This window comes from Pristiophorus japonicus, chromosome 1 (genome assembly GCF_044704955.1).
Source record: "Pristiophorus japonicus isolate sPriJap1 chromosome 1, sPriJap1.hap1, whole genome shotgun sequence".
In the NCBI taxonomy this organism is placed as follows: Eukaryota; Metazoa; Chordata; class Chondrichthyes; family Pristiophoridae; genus Pristiophorus; species Pristiophorus japonicus.
Window position 1 is genome coordinate 118,071,141 of NC_091977.1, and position 21,485 is coordinate 118,092,625.

Genomic DNA, 21,485 nt, shown 5'->3' on the forward strand with positions numbered 1-21,485 from the left:
CAGACTGATTCCCGGGATGGCTGGACTGACATATGAGGAGAGACTGGATCGACTGGGCCTGTATTCACTGGAATTTAGAAGAATGAGAGGGGATCTCATAGAAACATAAAATTCTGACAGAACTGGACAGGTTAGATTTAGGAAGAATGTTCCCGATGTTGGGGAAGTCCAGAACCAGGGGACACAGTCTAAGGATAAGGGGTAGGCCATTTAGGACTGAGATGAGGAGAAACTTCTTCACTCGAGAGTTGTTAACCTGTGGAATTCCCTACCGCAGAGAGTTGTTGATGCCAGTTCATTGGATATGTTCAAGATAGAGTTAGATATGGCCCTTACGGCTAAAGAGATCAAGGGGTATGGAGAGAAAGCAGGAAAGGGGTACTGAGGTGAATGATCAGCCATGATCTTATTGAATGGTGGTGCAGGCTCGAATTGCCGAATGGCCTAGTCCTGCACCTATTTTCTATGTTTCTATGATAGACTGAATACTGTATACTGTAAACTAACACAGCTACAAACCTGGCTCTGCTTTATTAGGGCCCAAAAGTGATTACATTACATGATGGCTTGCCTTGTATACCTGGGCCGCACACACGTGCTTACAGCCCAATGATCTCCGACAGTGGTGCCACCTGGTGGCTAGTAATCCCCAAGCATATATACTAGTATCTTAAAGGGGGATATTGTCATGTAACAGTCTATTTACAAATTGAGACGATCCGGGGCTTTCCGCTCCAGAGTTGATCGTCTCAGTTCAACTCCAGCCTTGGGCGAGTGTTCTGAGTCTGTTATGACTGGGGTCTGGGTAGCCGATCTGATGGGAGTGGCAATGACCATGTCAGGGATTGAAAGTCCAGATTCATTGATGACAGCAGAGTCCTCTGATGACTGAGGGTAGATTGGTTGGTCACTGATTGTGTCTTCCTCAGACTGTTCCAGTTCATCCGTGTGCCGCAGCTTTATCTGATCAACATGTTTCATGCATGTTTGCCCATTCGTGAGCTTGACGATAAACACTGTTACCCTCCTTGGCCGTAACAGTACTGGCGATACACTTGGGACCTTGACCACAATTTAGTACATACACAGGATCGTTAACAGAAATGTCGTGTGACACAGCAGCGCGATCATGATGCCACTGCTGACTTGTGACGTCTGTCTTCAATATGATCGTTCAAGTCAGGGTGGACAAGAGAGAGCTTGGTCTTGAGACCTCTCTTCATCAATAGTTTAGCAGGGGGGACCCGGTAAGCGTGTGGGGTCTTGTCCTGTAACTAAGCAATATGCATGATGAGCGAGTCTGCAGTGAACCTTGAGTTACATGTTTCATACACTGCTTGATGGTTTGGACAGCACGCTCTGCTTGACCATTAGTTGCGGGTTTGAATGGTGCTGACCTCACATGTTTGATACCATTGAGTTTCATGAACTCTTGAAACTCCAGACTAGTGAAGCAAGGTCCGTTGTCGCTTACAACGATGTCGGGCAGACCATGAGTGGCAAACATGACACGAAGGCTCTCAATGCTAGCTGTGGATGTACTGGATGACATGATTATACACTCTATACACTTGGAATATGCATCCACCACAACTAAAAACATCTTTCCCAGGAAAGGACCTGCAAAGTCGATGTGGATCCTGGACCACGGTTTAGATGGTCACGACCACAGACTCAGCGGCAATTCCGCTGGTGCTTTACTTAGCTGCATGCAAGTGTTGCACTGATGCACACATGGTTCCAGATCAGAGTTAATTCCAGCCCACCATACATGAGACCTGGCAATCGCTTTCATCGTGACAATACTGGGATGAGTGCTAGGTAGATCATGTACAAATTTCTCTCTGCCTTTCTTAGGCATAACAACACGATTACCCCACAGTAAACAATCTGACTGAATGGATAGTTCGTCTTTGCGACGGTTGTAAGGTTTGGTCTCATCACCCATTTGCTTGGGTATGGCAGACCAACCACCACCAAGGACACAACATTTCACAAACGATAATATTGGGTCCTGGCTGGGCTAGTCTTAATTTGTTAGAAACATAGAAAATAGGTGTAGGAGTCGGCCATTCGGCCCTTCTAGCCTGCATTCCATTCAATGAGTTCATGGCTGAACATGCAACTTCAGTAACCCCTTCCTGCTTTCTCGCCATACCCCTTGATCCCCCTAGTAGTAAGGACTTCATCTAACTCGCTTTTGAAAATATTTAGTGAATTGGCCTCAACAACTTTCTGTGGTAGAGAATTCCACAGGTTCACCACTCTCTGGATGAAGAAGTTTCTCCTCATCTCGGTCCTAAATGGCTTACCCCTTATCCTTAGACTGTGACCCCTGGTTCTGGACTTCCCCAACATTGGGAACATTCTTCCTGCATCTAACCTGTCTAAACCCGTCAGAATTTTAAACGTTTCTATGAGGTCCCCGCTCATTCTTCTGAACTCCAGTAAATACAAGCCCAGTTGATCCAGTCTTTCTTGATAGGTCAGTCCCACCATCCGGGGAATCAGTCTGGTGAACCTTCGCTGCACTCCCTCAATAGCAAGAATGTCCTTCCTCAAGTTAGGAGACCAAAACTGTACACAATACTCCAGGTGTGACCTCACCAATGCCCTGTACAACTGTAGCAACACCTCCCTGCCCCTGTACTCAAATCCCCTCGCTATGAAGGCCAACATGCCATTTGCTTTCTTAACCGCCTGCTGTACCTGCATGCCAACCTTCAATGACTGATGTACCATGACACCCAGGTCTCGTTGCACCTCCCCTTTTCCTAATCTGTCACCATTCAGATAATAGCCTGTCTCTCTGTTTTTACCACCAAAGTGGATAACCTCACATTTATCCACATTATACTTCCATCTGCCACGCATTTGCCCACTCACCTAACCTATCCAAGTCACTCTGCAGCCTCATAGCATCCTCCTCGCAGCTCACACTGCCACCCAACTTAGTGTCATCCGCAAATTTGGAGATACCACATTTAATCCCCTCGTCTAAATCATTAATGTACAGTGTAAACAGCTGGGGCCCCAGCACAGAACCTTGCGGTACCCCACTAGTCACTGCCTGCCATTCTGAAAAGTACCCATTTACTCCTACTCTTTGCTTCCTGTCTGACAACCAGTTCTCAATCCATGTCAGCACACTACCCCCAATCCCATGTGCTTTAACTTTGCACATTAATCTCGTGTGGGACCTTGTCGAAAGCCTTCTGAAAGTCCAAATATACCACATCAACTGGTTCTCTCTTGTCCACTCTACTGGAAACATCCTCAAAAAATTCCAGAAGATTTGTCAAGCATGATTTCCCTTTCACAAATCCATGCTGACTTGGACCTATCATGTCACCTCTTTCCAAATGCTGCTATGACATCCTTAATAATTGATTCCATCATTTTACCCACTACTGAGGTCAGGCTGACCGGTCTATAATTCCCTGTTTTCTCTCTCCCTCCTTTTTTAAAAAGTGGGGTTACATTGGCTACCCTCGACAGGGGTTCCTTCACTTTCAAAAGCATCTATGACTAACAGTAGGTTTTCAGGTTGTGGCATCTCCACCTCTGGTGTGGGCAACGGCAGACAGCTCAGTGCATCGGCACAATTCTCGGTGCCAGGTCTATGGCAAGTGACACAATCATAGGCAGATAATGTCAACGCCCACCTCTGGGTGCGGGACGATGCATTGGTATTGATACCTCTGTTTTCCGAAAACAATGAAGAGTGGCTTGTGATCTGTTTCCAGTTCAAACCGAAGACCAAACAGGTACTGATGCATCTTTTTAACCCCGTACACAGGCCAATGCTTCTTTTTCTTCCATGCTGTAGGCTCTTTCTGCCTTTGACAAACTTTTAGAAGCGTATGCAACAGGTTGTCGTTTACCCAACTCATTAGCTTATTGGAGCACGCAACTAACTCCATATGTCAAAACATCACAGGCCAATACTAGACGCTAACACGGATCATAATGTAGCAGCAGCTTGCTAGAGCAAAGCAGATTAGTAGCTTTCTCAAAAGCTCTATTTTGAGACACACCCCAAACCCAGTTGTCGCCTTTTCTTAGCAGCATGTGCAGTGGCTCAAATGAAGTGCTCAATCTAGGTAGGAAATTACCGAAGTAGTTGAGCAGACCAAGGAACGAATGCAGCTCCGTCACATTCTGAGGCTTGGGTGCATTTTTGACGGCCTTGGTTTTCGAGTCCGTAGGCCTGATGCCCTCAGCAGCAATTTTCCTCCCCAGGAATTCGACTTCTGGTGCCATGAAGACACACTTCGAACGTTTCAGTCCGAGTCCCACTCTGTCCAGACGATGTAGAACCTCTTCTAGGTTGTTCAGATGTTCGGCGGTGTCACGACCTGTGACCAGGATGTCATCATGGAACACGATGGTTCTAGGGATGGACTTCAGTAGACTCTCCATGTTCCTCTGAAATATGGCTGCAGCCGAGCGAATTCCGAAAGGACACCTGTTGTAGATAAACAGTCCTTTGATGTTGATGCACATAAGTTTCGTCAACATTTCGGAAGGATACACAGAAAGGAAAAGGAGGCGGGGTGGCATTGCTAGTTAAAGAGGAAACTAATGCCATAGTCAGAAAGGACATTAGCTTGGATGATGTGGAATCGGTATGGGTGGAGCTACGGAATACCAAAGGGCAGAAAACGCTAGTGGGAGTTGTGTACAGACCACCAAACAGTAGTAGTGAGGTTGGGGACAGCATCAAACAAGAAATTATGGATGCATGCAATAAAAGGTACAGCAGTTATCATGGGTGACTTTAATCGACATACTGATTGGGCTAATCAAACTGGTAGCAATACGATGGAGGACGATTTCCTGGAGTGTATTCGGGATGGTTTTCTAGACCAATATGTCGAGGTACCAACGAGGGAGCTGGCCATCCTAGACTGGGTGACGTGTAATGAGAAAGGACTAATTAGCAATCTTTTTGTGCGAGGCCCCTTGGGGAAGAGTGACCATAACATGGTAGAATTCTTTATTAAGATGGAGAGTGACACAGTTAATTCAGAAACTAAGGTCCTGAACTTAAGGAAAAGTAACTTCGATGGTATGAGGCATGAATTGGCTAGAATAGACTGGCAAATGATACTTAAAGGGTTGATGGTGGATAGGCAATGGCAAACATTTAAAGATCACATGGATGAACTTCAACAATTGTACATCCCTGTCTGGAGTAAAAATAAAACGGGAAAGGTGGCTCAACCGTGGCTAACAAAAGGAAATTAAGGATCATGTTAAATCCAAGGAAGAGGCATATAAATTGGCCAGAAAAAGCAGAAAACCTGAGGACTGGGAGAAATTTAGAATTCAGCAGAGGAGGACAAATAGTTTAATTAAGAGGGAGAACATAGAGTACGAGAAGAAGCTTGTCGGAAACATAAAAACTGACTGCAAAAGCTTCTATACATATGTGAAGAGAAAAAGATTAGTGAAAACAAACGTAGGTCCCTTGCAGTCGGATTCGGGTGAATTTATAATGGGGAACAAAGAAATGGCAGACCAAGTGAACAAATACTTTGGTTCTGTCTTCAAGAAGGAAGACACAAATAACCTTCCGGAAGTACTAGGCGACCGAGGGTGTAGTGAGAAGGAGAAATTGAAAGATATCCTTATCAGGCGGGAAATTATGTTGGGGAAATTGATGGGATTGAAGTCTGATAAATCCCTGGGGCCTGATAGTCTGCATCTCAGAGTACTTAAGGAAGTGGCCCTAGAAATAGTGGATGCATTGGTGATCATTTTACAACAGTTTACCAACTCTGGATCAGTTCCTATGGACTGGAGGGTAGCTAATGTAACACCACTTTTTAAAAAGGGAGGGAGAAAGAGAGAAAGCGGGTAATTATAGACCAGTTAGCCTGACATCAGTAGTGGGGAAAATATTGGAATCAATTTTTGAGGATGAAAGAGCAGCGCATTTGGAAACAGGATCGATACAAGTCAGCATGGATTTATGAAGGGGAAATCATGCTTGACAAATCTTCTGGAATTTTTTTGAGGATGTAACTAGTAGAGTGGACAAGGGAGAACCAGTGAATGTGGTGTATTTGGACTTTCAAAAGGCAAGGTCCCACACCAGAGATTGGTCTTCAAAATCAAAGCATATGGTATTGGGTGTAATATACTGATGTTGATAGAGAACTGGTTGGCAGACAGGAAGCAGAGATTCGGGATAAATGGTCCTTTTCAGAATGGCAAGCAGTGACTAGTGGAGTGCCGCAGGGCTCAGTGCTGGGACCCCAGCTCTTTACAATATACATCAATGATTTAGACGAAGGGATTGAGTGTAATATCTCCAAGTTTGCAGATGACACTAAACTGGGTGGCGGTGTGAGCTGTGAGGTGGATGCTAAGAGGCTGCAGGATGACTTGGACAGGTTAGGTGAGTGGGCAAATGCATGGCAGATGCAGTATAAATGTGGATAAATGTGAGGTTATCCACTTTGGGGGCAAAAACACGAAGACAGAATATTATCTGAATGGCGGCAGATTAGGAAAAGGGGAGGTGCAACGAGACCTGGGTGTCATGGTACATCAGTCACTTAAAGTTGGCATACAAGGTATAGCAGGCGGTGAAGAAGGCAAGTTGGCCTTCATAGCTAGGGGATTTGAATATAGGAACAGGGAGGTCTTACTGCAGTTGTACAGGGCCTTGGTGAGGCCTCACTTAGAATATTGTGTTGAGTTTTGGTCTCGTAATCCTGGGAAGGATGTTCTTGCTATTGAGGGAGTGCAGCGAAGATTCACCAGACGGACTCCCGGGATGGCTGGACTGACATATGAGGAGAGACTGGATCAACTGGGCCTTTATACATTGGAGTTTAGAAGGATGAGAGGGGATCTCATAGAAACATAAGATTCTGACGGGACGGGACAGGTTAGATGCAGGTAGAATGTTCCCGATGTTGGGGAAGTCCAGAACCAGGGGACACAGTCTTAGGATAAGGGGTAGGCCATTTAGGACTGAGATGAGGAGAAACTTCTTCGCTCAGACTTGTTAACCTGTGGAATTCCCTGCCGCAGAGAGTTGTTGATGCCAGTTCATTGGATATATTCAAGATGGAGTTAGATGTGGCCCTTATGGCTAAGGGGATCAAGGGGTATGGAGAGAAAGCAGGAAAGGGGTACTGAGGGAATGATCAGCCATGATCTTATTGAATGGTGGTGCAGGCTCGAAGGGCCGAATGGCCTACTCCTGCACCTATTTTCTATGTTTCTATGTCTCGATCAGCTCCTGTGTCATGTAGGCCAACGTCAGATCCAGTTTTGTGAATGACTTCTCCTGGCTAGCGTTGCAAACAGGTCATCAGCCTTCGGTAACGGGTATTGATCCTATTTTGAAACTCGGTTGATCCTAACCTTGTAGTCTCCACAAATCCTGACAGTGCCATCACTCTTCAGCACAGGAACAATGGGGCTGGCCCATTCGTTAAATTCGACCGGTGATATGATGCCTTCATGCTGGAGTCTGTCCAGTTCGATTTCGACCTTCTCCCTAATCATGTACGGAACCGCTCGAGCTTTATGATGGATGGGTTTTGCATCAGAGTCCACGCGGATCTGCACCTTGGCTCCCGTGAAATTGCCGATGCCTGGTTCAAACAGCGAGGGGCACTTGCTCAGCACTTGAGCACATGGAGTATCATCCTCAGACGACAACGCTTTGATATCATTCCAATTCTATTTGATTTTTTCTAGCGAATTCCTGCCGAACAGCGCTGGACCATTGCCTGGAACAATCCATAACAGTAAATCATGAACCGCACCATCATACGACACCTTGACTACTGCACTGCCAATCACCATTATGAGTTCTTTAGTGTACGTACGCAATTTGGCATTGACTGGACTCCACTTAGGCCTCACAGCCTTAGCATCCCACAGCTTGTCGAATGTCCTCTGGCTCATTATTCATTGACTCGCACCCATGTCCAATTCCATCGGTACTGGCACACCATTAATGATTAATGTAAAACTTATCTGTTGGCTCTTTGTTAAGAACGAATGCAGTCCATACACTTCCTCATCTGCTATCTCGGATTGCATAGCCGTATCCGCGCTATGCTGGTCATCATCCTCCACGTGGTGTGTCGCGGCATGCTTGCTCAGTTGTGGACACGTGCTGGAGATGCCCCAGTCTTGAACAGCCTTTACAAATGTACTGTTTAAACTGACACTGATGAGGCCAATGATTACCCCCACAACGCCAACACGGTGAAATCGGATTCATTCCCGTTGGCGGACTTTGGGCAGCCACAGGTTTTGCATTCGCAGTCGAGTCGAGTAGGCCCTGCCATATGCAGCTCTGCCGAACGACGATACAATTTTGTTTACAGTACTTGCTGAGTTCCAATTTTTTGATGATATCTGCTTTAAGTTTCTTCTGTCGTCATGCATGCTTGGACGATTGTGATGGCCGTGCTTAAATCCAGCGTCTCCACCGCCAGTAGCTTACACAGGATCACCTCATGGTTGATGCCGATTATAAAGAAGTCCCGCAGCATATCTCCCAACGTGTTTTCAAACTTACACAGTCCAGCTAGATGTCTTAGGTCGGCGACGAATTCTGACACATCCTGGCCCTCAGAACTAATGTGCATGTAGCATCGCTATTGTGAAATGATGATGCCTTCTTCTGGTTTGAGATGGTCACGTACCAGAGCACACAATCCCTCATAGTCCTTGTCCGTTGGACTTGCAGGCAAGAGAAGATTATGAGTTCATAGATTTTCGGACCACAAACCGTGAGGAAGACCGCCCTATGCCTAACTGCGTCAGTGGGTTCCTCCATTTTATTGGCCACGAAGTACTGGTCCAGGCGAGCTACAAAATCTGCCCAGTCCTCTCCCTCCACGAATCTCTCCAGAATTCCAATTGTGCTCATTTTTTTTGCATGTGAAGGTTCTTAAGTTACCTCGTCGCCAAATGTTATGTATGTAATAACTCGATAGACTGAATACTGTAAACGAACACAAGTACAAACCTGGCTCTGCTTTATTAGTGCCCAAAGTGATTACATTACATGATGGCTTGCCCTTTATACCTGGGTCGCACACACATGCGTACAGCCCAATGACCTCAGACAGTGGCGCCACCTGGTGGCTAGTAACCCCAAGCATACATACATGATAGAATTAAACTACCCAAATGCCTGTGGAAAGGAGACATCCTCCTCGCCATCATGGTCCACTCTTCCGTAACCATCAACACCCGCTCCCCTTCCCACAGCATCTTCTCATGCAAGTGTTGGAGAGGCAACATCTGCCCTTTCCCTCCTCCCTTCCCACCATCCAGGGCTCCAAATACTCCCTCCAGGCGAAACAGCGATTTACTTGTACTTCTTTCAATTTGGTATACTGTATTCAATGGTCATAATGTGGTCTCCATTACATTGGGGAGACCAAACGCAAATTGGGTGATCGCTTTACTGAACACCTCCATTCAGTCCATAAAGGTGACCACGAGCTTCTGATTGCTTGCCATTTCAATCCTCGGCACTACTCCCACTCTGACCTCGGCATCCTACACTGTTCCATTGAAGCTCAAGGAACAGCATTTCATCTTTCTATTTGGCACTCTACAATCTTCCAGACTCAGCATTGGGTTCAACAATTTCAGATCATAACTGCTGCTCCCATTTTTTCCAGACAGCAAATGTAATGATTGTGCTGTTGTTGCCATTTACAGTTCCTCAAGACTCATGTTTTGTTTCTTTACTTGTATCATTACCACTCCCTTTTGCCTTGCACGATCACCCCTTTTGCCATTTAAAATCACTCCTGCCTTCCAACCCCAGACCTTCCTTTTTGTTCGTTTCTCCCCTCCCACCTTTCCCTGCCTCTGTACTTGCTTAAAATCTGTTAAATCTGCCACATTTTCTAGTTCTGACAAAAGGTCACAGCCTGAAACTTCAACTCTATTTCTCTTTCCACGGATGCTGCCTGACCTGCTGAGTATCTCCAGCATTTTCTGTTTATATTTCAGATTTCCTGCATCCACAGTATGTTACCTTTTATATATATTAATGATTTGGGTGAAGGAATAGAGTTATAGATCCAAGTTTGCAGAGGACACCAAATTAGATGGCTCACTAAGTTGTGTACATGGGAGCAGGAAGTTCCAAAGGGACATTTACACATTAAGTGAATGGCAAAACTATAGTAGATGGAGTTCAATACAGGGAAATGTGAGATCGTCCACTTTGGATCCAATCGGAATATTTTCTTACTGACAAGAGACTGGGGGTTGTGGAGGAGCAAAGGGATTTGCATGTCCATATGAAAAAATCACTAAACGCTAGTGGGTAGATACAAAAGGTAAATGGAATGTTGGCCTTTATCTCAAGGGGGCTGGAATCCAAAGTGGAGGAAGTTATGTTTCCTTTCTACAGAGCCTTGGTCAGCCCCCATCTGGAGTATTATAGATCCATGTTTGCAGATGACACCAAATTAAGTGGCTCACTAAGTTGCGTAAATGGGAGCAGGAAGTTACAAAGGGATAAAGGGTCATCGACCCGAAACATTAACTCTGCTTCCTCTCCACAGATGCTGCCTGACCTGCTGAGATTTCCAGCATTTTTTTTATACTAGAGTACTGTGTTTAGCTATGGGCACTGAACCTTAGGAAGGATATATTGGCCAAAAAATACTTAAGGGGCCAAATTGCCTAATCCTGTTATATGTTATGTCATGACCTGACAGTTGGGAGGAAGCATCTCCTGCAGCAACATTCAGCATGCATTGTTGAAAAATGAAAATGTCTAAGTATCACAGTTTGCAAGGCCATTTTCACTTTTTCCTCTATGCTTTAATTTTCTGCCGTATATGGCAAATCAGAGCAATAAAACAAAACCTCCACAAAGACTTATCAATTAACAAAAAAAAAGACTGCTCCATATCATCGGTAGATTATCGAGGTAACCAAGATCCACAAACCTTTATGCATCACCTCACTGAAATGTTCATTTGTGAAATAGACTGCCAGACAGTGTACAGCATCCAATTTTGATTTGTCTCCCTGAGCTAAGTGTTGCACTGAGACCCTGGTACTAATGAGCAAGGCTAATTATGTATTGACCAAGAATGGGTTACACCACATGTAGTCTGCCTGGAGCCATATCAGCCTAGCCCACGTCATAGTCTGATAATATTGTAGGGCCAATTGTATCAGTCATAATTCAATTCAGTTGAAGTGGCAGGTGGCCTCATCATTTATCAATGTAGGCAGTCACCCATCCATAAATGCTTCTGTGCAAACTGAGGCGGCCGTGTTTGTAGAGAGTCAACCTGCAAAACCTCATTTCAGATCCAGTGTAGAATTTTATTTTATCTCCATTGACTCAAACAGAATCTGAGAGAAGGATCAACTATAGAAATCACAGTTTTGGGATGATGAAGGTGGCTGCCATCAGGAAACTAAGCATGTGCAAGTATTGGCTCTTCACAAAGAGATTAGTCTCTGAAGAACCTCAAATTAGTCTCGAGGCAAAGAGAAAATTGTTTCCAGTGTTGTTCATAGCAAGGTATCTATAAACATTATGTCAAGCATTAGTCCCAAAGAGATTTGGTTATTGACAATGAAGTTCCTTCTTTTAGTTTTATACGAGAAAAAGTGATAATGGCCTTGCAAACTGTGATACTTAGACATTTTCATTTTTCAACAATGCATGCTGAATGTTGCTGCGGGAATGTGGGAAGGGAGGACCTTGAGATAATCACTATCACTAGGGGGGTAGTGCTGGACAGGCTAATGGGACTCAAGGTAGACAAGTCCCCTGGTCCTGATGAAATGCATCCCAGGGTATTAAAAGAGATGGCGGAAGTTATAGCAGATGCATTTGTTATAATCTATCAAAATTCTCTGGACTCTGGGGAGGTACCAGTGGATTGGAAAGCAGCTAATGTAACGCCTGTTTAAAAAAAGGGGGCAGACAAAAGGCAGGTAACTATAAGCCAGTTAGTTTAACATCTGTAGTGGAGAAAATACTTGAAGCTATCATTAAGGAAGAAATAGTGGGACATCTAGATATGAATAGTGCAATCAAGCAGACGCAATATGGATTCATGAAGGGGAAATCGTGTTTAACTAATTTACTGGAATTCTTTGAGGATATAACGAGCATGGTGGATAGAGGTGTACCGATGGATGTGATGTATTTAGATTTCCAAAAGGCATTCGATAAGGTGCCACACAAAAGGTTACTGCAGAAGATAAAGGTACGCGGAGTCAGAGGAAATGTATTAGCATGGATAGAGAATTGGCTGGCTAACAGAAAGCAGAGAGTCGGGATAAATGGGTCCTTTTCGGGTTGGAAATCGGTGGTCAGTGGTGTGCCACAGGGATCGGTGCTGGGACCACAACTCTTTACAATATACATAGATGACCTGAAAGAGGGGACAGAGTGTAGTGTAACAAAATTTGCAGATGGCACAAAGATTAGAGGGAAAGCAGGTTGTGTAGAGGACACAGAGAGACTGCAAAGAGATTTAGATAGGTTAAGCGAATGGGCTAAGGTTTGGCAGATGGAATACAATGTCAGAAAATGTGAGGTCATCCACCTTGGGGAAAAAAAAACAGTAAAAGGGAATATTTTTTGAATGGGGAGAAATTACAACATGCTGCGGTGCAGAGGGACCTAGGAGTCCTTGTGCATGAAACTCTTTTAGAGTCTACCTGCAAAACATAAACATTAAACTGTGCCACCCGACCTGGGTGACACACCAGACATTTACAAGGCCCTTTTTTTTCTTTCTTTTTTTTTTGGGCACTAAAATCACAATTTCTCCGGTGCCCCCTATAAAAGGGAAGGGGACACTAAAAGCACCGGCAATTAAAACAAATTAAACTTTAAAACGTAAAATCAAATTAAAATTTGGTTGCCGGGCGTGATGATGCACTCCAGTCCCTCCGGTGCCCACCTCTCGCGGAAGGCCGCGAGCATACCGGTGGACACCGCGTGCTCCATCTCCAAGGACACCCTGGACCGGATGTAAGAGCGGAAGAGAGGCAGGCAGTCAGGTTGAACGACCCCCTCGACCGCCCGCTGCCTGGACCGGCTGATGGCACCCTTGGCCGTGCCCAGGAGCAGTCCTACGAGGAGGCCTTCGGACCTACCCGCTCCCCTCCGCACAGGGTGCCCAAAGATCAGGAGGGTGGGACTGAAGTGCAGCCAGAATTTCAGGAGCAGCCCCTTCAAATAATGGAACAGGGGCTGCAACCTCGTACACTCAATAAAAACATGGAACACGGACTCCTCCAGACCGCAGAAATTGCAGGCGGCCTGGGAGTCCGTGAACCGGCTTAAAAATTTGTTGCACGGCACTGCTCCGTGCACCACCCTCCAGGCCAAGTCCCCGATGAATAGTGGGAGGCCCCCTGCGTAGAGTGCCCTCCATCGGGGACCCCCGCCTCCTCCGGACGGCAAGATGGTACGCCATGGCGTGTCCGGACGGCCGGCGAGGATGGCAAAGTTGAGGGTGTGCAGGAGCAGCCCGTACAGGAAACCCCTCCGCGCGGAACTGAAAGGCACGGAGGGGATTTCCCCGAGGCGGCTCAAGTTGTGAGGCGCCGGCCCCCGAGGGAGGTTCCGGGGTTTGGCGCCGATGAGGAATTCCGTCCGGACGGGGGTCAGTTCGGACGGGATCTCCCCACGTGCTTGAGCCTCCTCGATGCACCTAACGGAGTCAGGGCCCAGAGCTATTTTTAGCGACTCGATGGCATCGGCCGCGTGGCGGACGTTGGCAGAGTTTAGGCGCCGCGCCAGCGTGTCTGGCGCCATCCAGCCCGCTCCTCCGCCATCGAGCAGGTCCCTGACCCTGGTCACCTCACCAGCCACAGCCCTCTCTTCCGACCGCCACATGAAACCTCGGCCGTGGAGGTACGGATTCCCGAGCAGCGGCTCCTGCAGGACGGCCGCCACTCCAGCCGGCGGAGAGCTGCGCTTGGTGGAGACTTTGTTCCAGACCCTGATGAGTTCCCTGTAAAAGACAGGCAGCTCCCGGAGGGCGGTCCTGGCACCCCCCAAGTTCACAAACAGGAGCTGCGTGTCATAATTGAGGTCGCGCTGCTGGCGGAAGAAATACCTCACCAGAGCACACCACCTAGGAGGGGGCTCGACGTAAAGGTATCTCTGCAGGGTCTGAAGACGGAAAGTCGCGAGCTGGGCGCTGTCCTTGTGCATGAATGACAGAAGGATAGTTTACAGGTGAAGCAGGCAATCAGTAAAGCGAATGGAATGTTGGCCTTCATTGCGAGAGGGATGGAGTACAAAAGCAGGGAGGTCCTGCTGCAACTGTATAGGGTATTGGTGAGGCCGCACCTGGAGTACTGCGTGCAGTTTTGGTCACCTTACTTAAGGAAGGATATACTAGCTTTGGAGGGGGTGCAGAGATGATTCACTAGGCTGATTCCAGAGATGAGGGGGTTACCTTATGATGATAGATTGAGTAGACTGGGTCTTTACTCGTTGGAGTTCAGAAGGATGAGAGGTGATCTTATAGAAAGATTTAAAATAATGAAAGGGATAGACAAGATAGAGGCAGAGAGGTTGTTTCCACTGGTCGGGGAGACTAGAACTAGGGGGCACAGCCTCAAAATACGGGGGAGCCAATTTAAAACCGAGTTGAGAAGGAATTTCTTCTCCCAGAGGGTTGTGAATCTGTGGAATTCTCTGTCCAAGGAAGCAGTTGAGGCTAGCTCATTGAATGTATTCAAATCACAGATAGATAGATTTTTAACCAATAAGGGAATTAAGGGTTACGGGGAGCGGGCGGGTAAGGGGAGCTGAGTCCACGGCCAGATCAGCCATGATCTTGTTGAATAGCGGAGCAGGCTCGAGGGGCTAGATGGCCTACTCCTGTTCCATGTTCTTATGTTCTTATGCATCCCGCTACTTCATCATTGCCATCAGGAGGTCTGTAGACAACTCCTACCAAAGTCTTGTAGCTTTTTCTATTTATCAAATTCTTCCCAGAGTTTCTACTGCCAGCTCACCCTTACTAATAACCCTTTTTTCTTATGCTGTAGTAGTATATTTTATCAATTTTTCTATTTCTACTCCTTTTCCAATTTCCTTGCCCTTTCTAAAGACCTTATAACCTGGAATATTTATCTCCAAGTCATGCCCAGCTTGTAGCCAGGTCTCTGTGATGAACACTACATCATGCTCTTTAAGTTGAATTTGTGCTTCTAATTTGCTTAGTTTATTCCTTACACTACATGTATTTGTGTATCGCACTCGTATTTGGGCAACAGAACCTACCCAGCCCTTTTCCCCAGATGCTGTTTTTCTTCATGCTAACTGTTCACACTTCTTATTTTTCATCACTCCTGCTGTATTTTTATTAGTTATTTTATTATTCTTTCCTATATTTCTTTCTGAATTTTAAATATTTATATTATCTTTAACATTATTTATGATCTAGACTTTGCTTTCATCCTTTTTTCTTATTTTTACAGTATTTTCCCTGGTTTAAAATCCTTGCTATTTATCCTTTCCACTAGGACTTGGTTCCAGCCCGGTTCACATACAGACTGCACCAGCAGTACAGCACCTTTCTATCCCAGTACTGGTGCCAATGTTCCACAAAATGGAATCCCTCTTTCCACACCACATATTTACTTCCCTGATCTGTTTGTTCCTATGCAAAATTATTCATTGCTCGAGTAATAATCCTGAGATTGCTCCCCACAAGGTCCTGCTTTTTACTTTAGCTCCTCTTACTCTCTTAGCAGAACCTTCTCCCTGTTCCTTCTTCGGTCGTGGATTCCGACACGGGCCAAACCAACTTGTTCTTTACATCTTATGCAAGCAGCTATTTTGACTTCTTTTCAGGAAGAACCTGTGCCCCATTTTCCAAATTTAATGTATATACTTTCGATACACATATTTATATATTTACCTGAAAGACTAGTAAGTCAACTAATGACTAAAAAATAGGATCCCTTTGGAAGCTACTTGTGTGACCATAGTGCTTTGGAATATTTGCTACATACAAGGCATTGCACAAATGCAAGAGTGTGCAACTTACTGAACTGATATTCCTCTGGAATAAAGTTGCTTGTTGAAACTCCATCCTTCAAGTGTTCCTGAAAGATAATTTTAAATTTACACAGCAATATCCAGCAACAGTTTTATCAGGATAAAAATATTTAAAAGTTTAGGAGGCTAAGTGAGTTAGTAAACGGTCCTTTCAACCGGATCGTATCAAGTGTCAACTAATAAGTATCTTCACTGAAATATATTTGATTAGTCTGAATTTATTTCTCAGTAGACGTAACTTTTTGTTTATTCGTTCATGGGATGTGGGCGTCGCAGGCAGGGCCAAAGTTTATTGCCCATCCCTAGCAACATAAGATTGCTTTCAAAATCAACTCAATACTGGCATTGTAATCAGAAGTCACAAGGATTATCCCAATATATAGGGAGGTTCTCGGAGGCTATAGTTCCCAGTTGCTTGAACATTGAGGAAATTTAAAAAATGCTCGGCAATTCTGTAAAGGGACCAGTATCACGCTTGCTTAATTGTTGCGCAAATTTAATAGGAAAATAATTTGCATATATATTTAAATGCAGCTAACAACATGATGCTTCTCTGAATATTAAAGGTCTTTGAAAAATAATTAATTTACACGTTCAAAATGTATTGTTCCGTTGCACTTTAGGACAGAGAAGATTGGAGGACATATTCTGTCCAATCTTGTCCAATTCTGGGCACCTCACTTTAGGAAGGCCGCAGATAGGTTGCAGAGGAGATTTGCTACAATGGTACCAGGGATGCAGGGCTTCAGTTACGTGGAGACACAAGAGGGGTTGGGATTGTTCTTAGAGCAGAGAAGGTTAAGAGGAAATTTAATCGAAGTGTTAAATTCTGAACTGTTTTGAGAGAGAAAATAAGGAGAAACTGTTCCCAGGGGCAGAGGACATAGATTTAAGGTAATTGGCAAAAGACCAAAAGGCGACGCGAGATTTTTTTTTAAATACAACAAGTTATGATGATCTAGAATACACTGCCTGAAAGGGTGGTAGAAGCAGTTTCAATAGTAACCTTCAAAAGGAAACTAGATAAATACTTGAAGGGGAAAACTTTGCAGGGCTATGGGGAAAAAGGCAGGGGCTTGAGTGTAATTGGATAGCTCTTGCAAAGAGCCGGTACAGGCACAGTGGGCCAAATGGGCTCCTTCTGTGCTGTATCATTCTATGATATCAGAAAATCTGCCACCACTAGTATCTTGTTCATTCAAATTAATAGATGCAAAATCATGGAGCTGCTCACACACAAACTCCCAATATATGGGGAAGGGGGAGGGAGGAGGCAAGGCTCAGCAGCAGCAGCATTGAATCTGAATATTTACCATATAAAGTCAACTTACCAAGGTCTCAATCTGACTGCTATTAGAATACATTTTGGTGTTAACATTCCAATATGCACAGAGGTAGTCTAATCGAACAAGCTAAAAGTAAAAAAAATAAATGCAAGCAATTAGTTCAGAACCGTCATATACTAAATTCAAATTATTTTGTGCTTGTGCTACAAACTATAACTACTTTTACCTTACAATCATGAGAAATAGGAGCAGGAGTAGGCCATACGGCCCCTTGAGCCTGCTCCGCCATTTAATAAGATCATGGCTGATCATCGACCTCAGCTCCACTTTCCCATCAGATCGCCATATCCCTTGATTTCCCTAGACCCCAAAAATCTATCTATCTCAGCATTAAATATATTCAGAGACTCAGCATACCTTATTGAAGACATGCTCACATTGATCATGCAAGCATGGATTCCATCTTTCGTCTGTTGTCTGTAATGTAAATGTATATATTTAAAAGAGTTTACATGAAAGGTAACATTATAATAAATATTTGCACAACAGCTATTTTCATCAAACTTGTGAACGACATTTATTCAGAAATGCATGTCCAGTTTTTATTCCAAGAGTCAAACCGGTTTTATGGTATCAACACCAAAATGTGGCACGAGATACCTTAGTTATGACTGGAAGCTTTAGGTTTTAAAGAAAAGCAACTTTACACACAAAGCCCAAATAAATATATCTATATCTCATTATGTTTCTATGTTTAAGAAATTATATCCATGCACTCCTGGTCTGTGTCATTTGATTTCCTGTTTTGTCCCCATTATAAATTCACATGTCCACATTTATTATGGGTTTTGTGAAGGTAAATTTATCACTTTAATTACACTATCTAGCTAGTGGACCTTGTAAGCCAAATTTCTGATCTGTCCCTTCAGATCTGGTGGCATCTTGATTTCTTTATAGCCAGGAGAAGTTGAAAGTAATTACAACAGATGTTTGCTAACCCACGACATAGGCTTCATGTTAAATAATTGCATCTAATGACAAGTCGCATAGTGACTATTTACCCCCCTTCTCTGTCTATTAATCTACTGGTCAGGTGGGCAGAACAGTGGCAAATGGAATTTAATTTGGAGAAGTGTGAGGTAATGCACTTGGGGAGGGCTATTAAGGAAAGGGTATACACATTAAACGGTAGGCCACTTAGAAGTGTAGATGAACAAAGGGACCTTGGAGTGCTTGTCCACAGATCCCTGAAAGTAGCAGGCGAGATGGATAAGGTGATTAAGAAGGCACACGGATTGGTCGAGGCATAGAATACAAGAGCAGGGAGGTTATGCTTAAATTGTATAATACACTGGTTAAGCCACAGCTGGAATACTGCGTGCAGTTCTGGTCGCCGTATTATAGGAAGGACGTGATTGCACTCGAGAGGGTGCAGGAGATTTACTCGGATGTTGCCTGGAATGGAGAATCTTAGCCATTGAGGACAGATTGGATAGGCTGGGTTTGGTCTCATTGGAACAGAGGAGGCTGAGCGGAGACCTCATTGAGGTGTATAAAATTTTGAGGGGCCTGGATACAGTGGATAGCAAGGGCCTATTTCCCTTGGTGGAGGGGTTAATTTACGAGGGGGCATCGTTAAAAGGTGGTTGGTGGAAGGTTCAGAGGGGATTTGAGGGGAAGCTTCTTTACACAGAGAATTATGGGGGTCTGGAACTCACTGCCTGGAAATGTGGTGGATGCAAAATTCTTCTTGGATGGGCACTTGAAGTGCCATAACCTGCAGGGTTACAGACCTAGAGCTGGTAAGCAGGATAGACTGGATAACCACTTGTTGGCTGGTGCAGATATGATGGTAAGTAATGCAGGATATCAAGTACAGCCAGGGTGATCTCTTGGACTAGTTTCGATCACCTGGATGGGTTGGAGAGGAATTTTTCCAGATTTTTTTTCCCCCAATTGGCCTGGGTTTTTAATCTAGTTTTTGCCTCGCCCAGGAAATCACATGGCTCCAGTTGGGGTGGAGTGCTCTTTACCTTTCCGCCATTGTTCATAGGTTTATATGCAACCTTCAGGGATGCTGACCGAGCACCGTGTGGCTCTTTGTCGGCCAGCGTAGACACAATGGGTCGAAATGGCCTCCTTCCGCGTTGTGAATTTCTATGTTTCTATATTCTCCTGCAGTCCATGACTTTCCTCTTCGTTATCAAACACAGCCAATTTTAGTGTCATCTGCAAACTTCTTAATCATACTCCCTATATTCAAATCTAGATCATTGATGTATACCACAAAAGGCAAGGGATCCAGTACGGAGCACTGCGGAACCCCACTGGAAACATCCTTCCAGTCACAAAAACATCTATCAACCATTACCCTTTGCTTCCTACCTCTAAGCCAATTTTGGATCCAACTTCCCACTTTGCCCTGGATCCCATGAGCTTTAGCCTTTGTGACCAGTCTACCATGTGGGACCTTATCAAAAGCTTTGCTAAAGTCCATATAAACTACATCGTATGCACTACCCTCATCGACTCTCCTGGTTACCTCCTTGAAAAATTCAAACAGATTAGTCAAACACGATCTTCCCTTAATAAATCCGTGCTGAGTGTCCCTAATTAATCCTTGCCTTTCTAAATGTAGATTTATCCAGATACTGAGAGTATGCAGTCGCGGCAGCTGAGCTTAGGAGAGGGGTCTGGACTGGGTGATGCACCGGGGCCTAGCAGCCTGCAGCAGGGTCAAAGGGTAAGGCAAGTTCAGGAGTCAGCTCCCCGAAGGGCGAGTTCACACACAAGTTCTGCTCCACAGGACTCAGATGAGGACCTTGTTGGGGAGGCGTTTGAACAAAGGCCTTGCACTCAGAAATGATAGGAGCAATGGCAAGGGTGCCCAAGAATCTGTCGCAAGTGGTGAGGAGCATGGAGGAGTACGCCTCCCGCATTGCATACAGCTCTGTGCACACCATGGAGCCCATCATTGCCAGTGTGCAGATGATGGTGGACTCCCAGACAGACAGTGCAGATCAAGACCTTGCGGTGTCTCATGGGCAATGTGACAGCTTCTATTGGGGGTCAGGTGAAAGCAACCCAACGTCAATGGTTGCTCTAATGGATGCTCAGACTGCTCTCATGCAGTCTCTGCATGATACCACGCAAGCCCTGACTGCTGCCATTGCCGCCGAGTCCATCACAGTCCACCGGGATCCACACGGTGCCGCAGCAGGCCAGCAATCTGTGGTCCATCAGATTGATGCGATGGCTGCAGTGCTGCCCCAGGGGAGTGACACTGGGTTAGTGGAGCAGGAACCTGATCCCACCACTGCCACTCCGTCATTGCAACTATCTACAGCTGTCACCGAGCCAGCCCAGATGGCCTGGCGCAGAATGATGGCATTGTGGCTGCTGCCAGGATAGCGGGCATCAACGGGCATTATTGTGCATCTGTGGCTGCACACCAACTGGACATCGAGTGAGTGGTATCCTTTTCGGTTTCAAAAGACCTCAGGATTCTGGTGCGGAGCCGTCATGGTGACGTGTGTGCTGTCTATGGCACCCTGCACCATGGCGAAGCACACCATGACAAAGCCAGTTGATCGCTCCAGCTGCTTCTGTCTCGTCATGGGGAATGAGATGTATTTCATCCTCTTTCTGTACAGAGCATCTGTGATGTCACAAATGGAACAATGGGCTGCATACTGGGAGATGTCTGTTGTGGCTCCCTGGAAAGATCCATTGACATAAAAATTGAGGGCGATGGTGACTTTCACTGCCACGGAGAGCCGTCCTCGCCCTTGTTTGTGGCTCAAGGTCTTGCTGCAGCAGATGGCACAGCTCCATCACCACATCTTTTGTAAATTGCAGCCTTCAGACACACTGCTCCTCAGAGAAGTGGATGTACGGAAACTGTTGGCGAAACACCCTGGGTGCGTACGACCTTCTGTTCGCACGTCTTTGTAATCGTCGTTTTTCTGCCCACATCCTCATGGACCTCCTGATGTTGGTCTTGCTGTTGCTCTCCCTGCACATCATCCTGCTACTGAGCCTCTGCCTGCTGCTCTTTCTCCCTTAGCCTCTCCCTGCACCTTTCTATCTGCCTCGGTCTGTTCCTCTCCCTGATCCTCGGAGCACGGTCCTCTCAA

General features: G+C 45.4%; 1 protein-coding gene across 2 annotated transcripts in view; it reads right to left on the bottom strand.

The window, feature by feature from the left end:
- Positions 1-21,485, bottom strand: part of vps13a (vacuolar protein sorting 13 homolog A) — a 645,125-nt gene that overhangs the window by 503,583 nt on the left and 120,057 nt on the right. For both annotated transcript variants that reach the window (XM_070882697.1, XM_070882688.1), the window contains exons 8-10: positions 17,767-17,826; positions 17,395-17,475; positions 16,053-16,110 (exon numbers count right to left, since the gene is read on the bottom strand). In XM_070882697.1, coding sequence (XP_070738798.1) covers positions 16,053-16,110; positions 17,395-17,475; positions 17,767-17,826 — 199 coding nt within the window. The remainder of the gene's footprint in view (positions 1-16,052; positions 16,111-17,394; positions 17,476-17,766; positions 17,827-21,485) is intronic.